Source organism: Metopolophium dirhodum, chromosome 8 (assembly GCF_019925205.1).
Source record: "Metopolophium dirhodum isolate CAU chromosome 8, ASM1992520v1, whole genome shotgun sequence".
NCBI classification, from domain to species: Eukaryota; Metazoa; Arthropoda; class Insecta; order Hemiptera; family Aphididae; genus Metopolophium; species Metopolophium dirhodum.
The window spans coordinates 5,411,228-5,421,216 of NC_083567.1; the positions used below are offsets into that span (position 1 = coordinate 5,411,228).

Below are 9,989 nucleotides of genomic sequence, written 5' to 3' on the forward strand. Positions count from 1 at the left end.
TACCCAAAATAAATACAATTAAGGCTGTTGAAAGCGAACCATTTTTAAGGGGTCGTATCTAGGCAATATTCTAAATACATGGCGAGTTATGTGTGACTGTGTGTGCAGTGATGAGACTGAAATCTTTTGAATTTATCGGTATCGGTTCCGGTAATGGCTCTCCAAAAATAAAATAACTGTTCTTGTTCAGTTTTGGTTTTTATTAAAAAAAAATTAAGGTATCGGTTCCCGATAATTTAGATACCGAAAAGTATAATAATTTTAAGTACCTATCCGGAGTGCGGGTTTCATTAATAATATTATGATAAATATTAGATAACTAATATGATTCATACATACATAGTTTATACACTTTTATACACTAAACAGTAATACCATTAAATTATAATACATAAAACAGTTTAATTTTTGAACCTAAAAGATCCTATTAAATTTAAAAATTCCGTTTCGGTCCCGGTATTTATTTATTAAAATAAAGGTTTTGGTACTTAATATTTGAAAGGTTCGGTTCCAGTCCCTGGAAGTCCCAGTTCTAGTCACTACTAGTGAACGATCATTAGTGTCACTGAGAACATTATCCTTGATTTCCAGTTATTGACGAAAAATATCGAAGATCACATTCATCAAGAAATCCACCATTAGGATCAAAATGAAAAGACACTGAAGTTTCCTTTTGAGGACGTAATTATTGGTCTTGACGTGATTTCAAATGTATCATGCAATTTAAAAAAGTTGTTTCTAAACAACAAGCATCATGAATCATAGGCTCTTAGGTATTATTCATAAAGGAAAGTAACATAATAATGTCAGTAAATGTTTAAAAACATGTTTTTCCATAAGAATTTTGAAGTACTCCTTTAATTAAAGTTTAAACACATCGGGTTGGTTTGTCAAAATAAAAGTTACATAAATTAAATATTACCAATGATTACAACCAATGGTGTTGTTCTTTTAAATAAAAACAGTTACTATTATATTTAATTAAATGATAGATTTTCTAGAATTTTTTTTCGCAGAGGTTTTGGAGAATTTATAAAATGGATTTATGCGGTTTGCATCTGGTGTCAATTTCAAAACTCCTTGAACTGGCTGTTTGGAAGCATCATGTGGATTTTGAGGCTTAGTGACTAACGATGTCTTATACTCCATAAACTCTGAAACAAAATTAATACAATTCACAATATTATTTCAATCTTAAGCAATTCTGATGAAACAAACATTTTTACCTTGCTCGACATTGTTTTTCAATTGAAATTCAACTCTTTTCTTAGCAGAATCGGTTTTGATTGACAACCTTGAACTTTTTCTCGGAGAACTACAACCATCCTCAAAAGCCTCACTTCGCTATGATAAACAAAAACAATAAATCAAATCAAATTTTAAACAACAGAGGTAATTATTTTAACTTACAATTTTTTCAAGTGCCTTATTCGAAATTTCTTCCGGTTTTAACATGCTTATTTCTTCTCCTGCTATTGTCTTCCTACGTTTTTGCGATACTTTTGTAGCTGAAGGTTCTTTCACTTTTCGTTTAGGTGTACCTTCATTTTGACCATCAGGTTTCTTCTTGGGAATTATAATTGTTCTTCGTCGCAACACTCTTTGTTCTGGAGTTGGACTTTTAGGGCTCTTAGGGCTCTTGGAACTCTTATCTGGCGTACTTACAGATGTTAATGAAATACGTTTTTCTTCTTTACCAGGTTCGTTGCTCTTTTTAACTTTTTTAGATGCAGAACCATCACTGTCAGCAGATACCGACCAACTATTGTTATGACTTGTGTTTGCAACATTGGGAGAACTAATCTTAACAAAAGGAGAGTTTGATTTCTGAATACTTTTCTTATTTGGTTCATTAACAGTGTTTGATGCTGGAGATTTGCATTTACTCAATTTGAGTTTTTCATCACTGCACACACTCCAACTCTCATTTAGACTGGTATTTATATTGATTTCATTAGAACGCCGTTTTAGTTTAGATATAACTAAATCATCAGTAGTTTGATTTTTTTCCTCAACTCCATTATCTGGTGTAAGATCGTTGACATTTACTGCTTGTAATGCTTTAGCAGACTCAATGCTCTTTTTAACCTTCTTAGACGCAGACCCTCCATTGTCTGCAGATACCGACCAACTGTTGTTCAGACTCGCATTTAAAAGATTAGGCGTACCAGTTTTAATGAAAGGAGAATTTTGTTTTTGAACAATTTTTTTATTTGACCCTTCATTAATTTTTGAAATTGGACTTTTACTTTTGCGTTTATTAGAATTACTTTCTTTTAGAGATGAATCAACTGTTAACGATTTGAAATTTGGAGTTAAAGAAACCTTTTTCTGAATTTTTGTTGGTGTTTTTTCTGGAGCCTCTAAAACTTCAACATTAAATCCAGCAGGCACTAGAAGTGGTGGTACATCATCAGTACCACAAACAGTGTTAGTGTCATCGATTTTTGTTTCCTCTGATACTGTCCATGACGCATTTAAATTGAAATTCTCTTTTAATGTATTGACATTTTCAAACTTTCTTACTTTCCACACAGATTTTCCAATTTTTCCACGTTCTACTACTATTTCACCCATCTTATTAAGTTCTTTAAGACTTTTAAGGTCACTAACTTCACGGCTACTTTTTTTAATCTTAGAATCAACCATTTCTAATTTTTTAACTCCTTCTTTTACCATTTTAGATAAATATTTTTTCTTTTTTCGCTTTAATACTTGACTATTTAGCTTCAAGTCTTTTGGCTTATAGGGTAGTATACCATCTCCCAAACGATTATACCATTTTATCAATCTAGTTATTTCTAATAAACACTTTCTGGTACAATCAACTTCAGTTACATATTTATTCAAAACCTTTGCTACGTCTTTAGGATTGAACTTGATGCGAGGTATTTCCACACTTACATTTCCAGCACGAGGATCTAATGGTTTGTCATTTACTTCATTGGGATCGTCATCTGCTATGTCACCTTCAACCAATTCTAAGTCGTTGTATGATTTGCCTGGTTTACCCATCTAACATAAAATATTGAAATTAAATTAAATTATGGTACTACAATAATATACCAATATTATAAAGGTTAATTTAAATTAGTGATTTGACAAACTGATTGAAATTCTAACGAAATATAAAAATGTTCAATAACCTGGCGTAATAGAATGTATCTTATTTAGGTATTTAGAGCCAATATTGATAACTACAATTATTTTCAAATATTATAAATTATAAATACAATACAAATTACAAATACATAATTATGTATACATTATAATATTATATACAAGGTGATTCATTAAGCGTAAAACACTCATTATCTCAAAAAGTATTAATGTTTTTGAAAATTTATAAAATATTTTTTACATAGTTTCAAGTTGTTAAAAAAACAAAGTTTTTATTGAAAAATTATATTTTTAAATATTTTTTATCCTTATAATTTTTTTAAGATTTTTACTTTTTTGAACGACAGCATAGTTTTAATTTCAAATTCCAAAGCAGAATATTTTTCTAAGTATTTTGATACATAAAAATTGAATTTAGGACGAGTAGTTTATGAGTTATAAGTATTTTAAGTTTAGACAAGCAGAGTAGTGGACAAATATTTTGTGGGGTAACCCCCCATACCACTCCACTACATCCATCTAAACTTTAAATACTTATAACTCATAAACTACTCGTCCTAAATTCGATTTTTATGTATCAAAATACTTAGAAAAATATTCTGCTTTGGAATTTGAAATTAAAACTCTATGCTGTCGTTCAAAAAAGTAAAAATCTTAAAAAAATTATAAGGATAAAAAATATTTAAAAATATAATTTTTCAATAAAAACTTTGTTTTTTTAACAACTTGAAACTATGTAAAAAATATTTTCAAAAACATTAATACTTGAAACATTTAAAAATAAAGAGATGGTTTGGGTTCGAATAATTACTAATGTAAATGTAATAAAATAAACTGAGAAAGAAAATAATTGTTAAGTTACTCACTTTCCGCCAAGCTTCAAACTTAGCTTCTAACATTTCTAAATCAGGTGATTGAGATAGAAGATTTCTAAATACATTTTGGGTAACTTCTCTGATTAACATATGATCATTGAGCTCAGAAATGTAATGTAGGAATGAATCTAAAATAATGACCAAAGCTTCAGAAGGCACTTTTCCTCTACTAACCTAAAAATATATAACACAATTTTCATAATTATACTATATACATAAAACAAAATAAAATATATGATACATACTTTAGCAAGTTCTTCCAAGAAAATTTCTTGTAAATGAGTTCTTAAACTAAGAGTGAATGATTTGAGAGCCCTATATAGAACTTCACTAAATTTATTCATATACTCCAAGTTCCAATCACAATTGACAAAGGTAAATAGTAACTGTCTTAAACAACGCCTCACCAACATCATAAATTTATCAATACGATGCTGACTTATTGACATCCAATCATCTTTGATGGTAAGAAAAAATGCATCCAAAAATAATATTTTACCTTGATAAGAAGTGCAACTATGGATAAGATTACTTATTTTTTCAGTAGCACTTTCCTGAAATTTTTTTAAAAATTGATTTATTGTATGATATATACATAGTATTATAATATATATAGTATTTACATATAATAAACATATTATATTTGTATCACTACATAAAACTGTCCACTATTAAGACTGTATGCTTTTACTGCATTTAGTGATTCAACTAGAATGATACACTTTAGATATAAGCATAGACATTTCAATAGTCAAGGTCCATGCCTATAAATCAATTGTAACTATATTTCAATACATTTATTATAACAGAATATTTAAACATTAATTATTAAATTGTAACATAATACCTATAATTTTCGGTTTTAATTATTAATTCAAAATGCTTAAAAAAAAAACAAATGATGAATTATTTATAAATATTCTGAAATAAAATGTATCTAATGTCAAATGGATAGACATATTATACATATGTCTAATTAATGTAAACAAAATATTATTTACTTGAGGTAGTGGTTTATCCGACATCCACATAAAGTAAAATAATCCTTTCCATATAATCAAATAATCATTCAATTGAAATGCTAAAAAAAAATATAAGTAATATTTAATACAAATTAAAAAAATAATAATACACAGTTTTGACTTTAAAATTAGAACGGTAGGGCCCTAGTGGGTACTTACTCTCAGTGAGGTGGCAAAGGGGGAAATTGAGAAACGGCCACCTCCAAGGTTTCTTAAGGGGTGGTGAATAGTGGGAGTGGGTAGGTAATTAACAATAGGCGATCATTTATCAATAACTATTATTCTATTTTAGTAATAACTACAACAGGTAGTTAAAATATGACAAATTCTCTATAGGAAAAAAATTGGCAGACAATAACATAAATAAACCACTTAATTTTAAATTCAAAATAATAATGTGTACTTACATCTAATTATATATTATTAACAAATTATTTATAAAAGGTCTACAGAGTCAAAATAATCATAAATTTATATTTTTAATCATCACCTACTTATAGAATAGAATATATATATTAAAACTATTTACCTACCTACCTATATATATTACAATTTTAACAAATCATAGATTAAACTAATAAAAAAATTCTTTTATTTATCCTTAAATGGAATATACTAAAATTTGAATAGGTATCTTATGTCTAACTCGTTAACTTTAGGTAGGTACTTGGTATTTTTATTTAAAATAATTTTTATAAAAAAAACCTAGGTATGGTTACAATAAGAACCAATTGTGGAACCATATTTTCATAGGAATTATTTAGTATTTAATACTTTTCTTAAGGGTAATAGAAACATTTAAATTTTATTGTTTATCGGTGCTTAAACTAAAATGTCATTCATTACCTATTTATCAAGTTGTTGTAAAATGTATTAACATCTTAACAATACGATTTACTATAATTTTAAATGCTAACATATTCATATCCAATACACATTTCATTAGTAGTGCAAATTACTTTATTCCGTAGAGGTATAAAATACAAATATATAAATTAAAATGAAATGAATAACGAATAAATGTAACAAACCATCACTCGTATCTCCAGAATGTTTCAGTAACAGTTGTTTAATTTGTTTTATACCATCACTTCTGGTTTTGGGATCATTTGATGCCAATAACTTAGTGAGTTCTATCTCTTTTGCTACTAAGTCCACTTTGTCTTCTGAGGCTTCCACTATTTCTTCTTGGGATTCGGTAGCCATTTCTCGTTCTAATGGATTTGTTTAAATAACTGGAAACAAAAGGGGGGGGGGGCGAAATTAATAAAAGTTTGATGAAAGTGAATGAAGTCTACAACAGTTCGCAACACTTTTTAATATAAACTTACAAGTCACAACACGTGTGTTGCACGAATAAATAAACTATTTAATATAATATAGTATTTAGTCTAGATAAACTTGTTATCACAACAACGTACGCGGACCGTTATTTCTAACCATGTTACAAACCACAGACCTTATAAGCAACCTTTTATACAAGGTCTGTGTTATATTTACTGGTGTGGATCACGAATTAAGATATATCTTAAATCGTGGGTGTGGATAATAATCATTAATCATAGACATATAAATAAATATTATAATATTATAGTATTAATATGTCTACGATAATAATAATATAATATCAATGGTATACGCGCAGATCATGGCTACATATTTAGCTATATATTTAGGCATGGCTCAGATTAAATCAAAAATTTTCGTTTTATTTGTGGTACACGCGCGTTGTTGGGAGTCTTTAACATTCGTTCTCCTTAATAATAAATATTATTATTGTTCTATGATATTATCAACCAAATTATATCCAAGATAATAAGAAACAATTTTTTTTTAGTTTGGGGGGGGGGGGGTAGAATTTGTTTTGTCGTGTCTCTGGGTTTGAACTTTGAACTCACTTTTAAAGTGCATATTTTTTTTTAAGATTAATTCATTTTTATTGCGTTTTTTAAAATTATTTAATTATTTAATCAAAAACTCAATTTCTTTAGTAAACAAATACCTAAATATTATTGATGTTATGAAAAAATATTATTAAAATACAGTGGATATTATAACGTATAACATATTAACATATTAACACATCCACCTATATGTATATTTTTCTAAGTTGTACTCAATACTCGTAAGTCGTTAGCAATAGTCTTAAAAATTGTTCAAATTCATTAAATATATAAACGTCGTTCACGTTCAATTAATTTTGATAACTAATATAATATAGTACGTCTGAATCGTTCTTAAAAAAAAATACATAATACATACCTAATTTATAAAATATATTAATTTATACCATTGGGAAACCTAAATTGTTTCAGTATGAGGACGCTATACGCGGATATTGTCTCCGTTTTACACAACTATTAGCATATGATGTACGCTCAGCAGATCACGTTTAGTTTAGCTCCATTAGTTTAAGAATTAGATTGAATCGACCTATTATGAAACTTAATGCCTAATGGTAAGCACATTATCTGTGTCTGTGAATTGTATGTGAATTTTTTTTATGATAATTCAGTTTTAAGTGATTTTTGGGCATTTTTAATTTACATTTTACTCTGTATTGTAAAACGTAAAACTTGCTAAAAAAATTAACCATCATAAAAACACAGATACACACAGATAATGTTCTTACCACCAAGGTTCATAAGAGGTCAATTCTCTCTAATTTTTAAACTAACGGTCGCTATGACGCTATGCGCCTTTTAGCCTTTTATACGTGATCTGGCTGAGCGTCAATTCGCTACATGTTACGTACTTGTAAGACGGATACAACAAATAATGGGCCTTGTGTCTGTGCAGTAGCGTCCTCTTAACGATCCTATACATCAGGGATGGGCAACTCAAAGAAACTAGCGGGCCACTTTTAAGTACTTTAAAATCTAGAGGGCCAGCGGTGCACAGGAGAAAGCAAAAAAAAAAATGTCCTTCAAATTTACTAACATTTATTTTTATCTTTATTTATTTATATTTACAATTATTATTTAATGTGATACTTGAGGATGAGGTTTTTCAATAGACAGTTTAGTAAAATCCACTTCTATTTCCGTAGTTGAAACTCTTAGTAAATGTCCCAAGGTTTCATCTGTTAAACGATTTCTTTCCTTCGATTTAATATGACTAAACCGATAAAATGAAATAAAGTAACTAGATAAGAATTTATATCCACATTTTATCGAAAAATGTAATAAAATAAAATAAAATACAGATCAGCGCTAAAATTATATGAAGTAATTTGAAAATGTAGCGCGGGCCAGATAAAACAGGTACGCGGGCCGCCAGTTGCCCATCCCTGCTATATATAACAACCTGGATATAAAAAATGTATTGATATGTACAATGTACTATGTAGGTTTATACAATTAAACCTATAGATCCCTGTTTGAATATGTCTTACGCTCTGCAGTGATTTGAATCTTTTATGCATACAAAAGACCATTACATTTTTATCAAATGACAATTTTCGTAACTCCGCGGCCATCAAGTTTGAAGTAGGTATACGTTTTGTAGTTAAGGCACCTAACCTAATATTTATTACGTTAACAAATTTTGTTGAATACATAATTAGTAAATTACGAATCTTTAACTACCTATCATGCTACATCTAGAAAAATGTACCCGCACCTACATAATAATATTATATCTTTCAGAGTTTTATTCTTTCGTATTTTGATGACGTACGACGTGTCTATATATATTTGAAATTCAAATACTTTTATATAAATACTTTAAAATTCAATAAGTACAAATATTCGTCAGTCGTCACGTCCCAGATTTTTTTTGATACTAATTATATTATTTTATTTATAATATTTGTTGACTCATGAGTCATGAATGTTGAGAGCCCCTATTTTCGATGTCTTGTTTATGGTTATTAGTTTATTACATACCGAATTTTGTAAAATCGCATTTTTAAATTATAATGTATTATGTTTTTGTATAAATCGGTATAGATCGGTTTCGGTTCCAACTAGGTTCTACAAAAAAATAAAAATTCGGTCCCGGTTCTTAAAATTACAGAATTAAGAGGATGTCAGCGATTATTTGTTTTCTCTCTCTGGCCCACGCGCAACATGTACGCAGAATTATTTTTTCTATGTTTTTAAGTAATCTTAGAGTAAAATCACCTATCACAAAAAAGATAGAGAATAATATTTTTGAGGGAATGACATATCGATTTTATATTTTATTGTTATTTGACTTTGTATAATTGTATTCGACTTTCAAAATAAACAAAAAATGTTGTAAATTTAAATTATGTTTAAATTGTTTTGGTACAATATTTCGACAAATCGATATGTCATTCTTTTAAAAATATTATTCTCTATCTTTTTTGTAATAGGTAATTTTACTCTAAGATTACTTAAAAACATAGAAAAAATGATTCTTTGTAAATGCGTTTTGTCTATGTTGCGCGTGGGCCAGAGAGAGAAAACAAATACTGCGCTGACATCCTTTTACGGTTTCGGTTCTGATACCGGTATTTTCCGGTATTTAAAGATATATTTTTTTTTTCAAAAAGTATAAAAACCAAGTATAAACTCCATACATATTATATTATCTAAAATGATAAAATCAAATTATAGTAGCCTTATTGGGTTAAAGGACTTAGTAGGTTTACTATAATTTTGTTTTAAAAACATCCAAAACAAATTTTAAAAAATAGGGTTGGCTCATGTTGTAAGAAGTGGAAGTCAGTGCATCGTATAATTTGATACAATCAAACACTCAAATATGGTCTCTATAAAAAGTGGTTTTATTTAAATATAGCCTAGAATTTTGTATGATGTGCATGTGGCCAAGTGACCAACTATGTAGTTGTTTATATCACCAATTAGCTTACTCAAAACTTGAGAATGGAACTCTGCCTCGATATATTATCTTAAATTATAGGTTCTTGTAAATTAATTTTGATATATAGGTAATTTGTACAAGGTATACAACCGCTTCCGATTGTTATATTTAATCTATGATT

At 28.4% G+C, this 9,989-nt stretch overlaps 1 protein-coding gene across 2 annotated transcripts; it reads right to left on the reverse strand.

Annotated features, from left to right (window-relative positions):
• Positions 1-826: 826 nt before the first annotated feature.
• Positions 827-6,457, reverse strand: LOC132950922 (ribosomal RNA processing protein 1 homolog). Of its 2 annotated transcripts, XM_061022545.1 has the most exons (8): positions 6,349-6,457; positions 6,049-6,252; positions 4,997-5,076; positions 4,241-4,549; positions 3,987-4,169; positions 1,411-3,015; positions 1,227-1,344; positions 827-1,154 (listed from the first exon to the last, which is right to left on the reverse strand). In XM_061022545.1, the coding sequence occupies exons 2-8, from the start codon at positions 6,221-6,223 to the stop codon at positions 982-984; spliced, it is 2,643 nt and encodes an 880-aa protein (XP_060878528.1). In that variant the 5' UTR covers positions 6,224-6,252; positions 6,349-6,457; the 3' UTR covers positions 827-981. The 2 variants fall into 2 exon arrangements, with proteins under 2 accessions (XP_060878528.1, XP_060878529.1); XM_061022546.1 differs by lacking the exon at positions 6,349-6,457 and having other exon boundaries at positions 6,049-6,339.
• Positions 6,458-9,989: the final 3,532 nt, after the last annotated feature.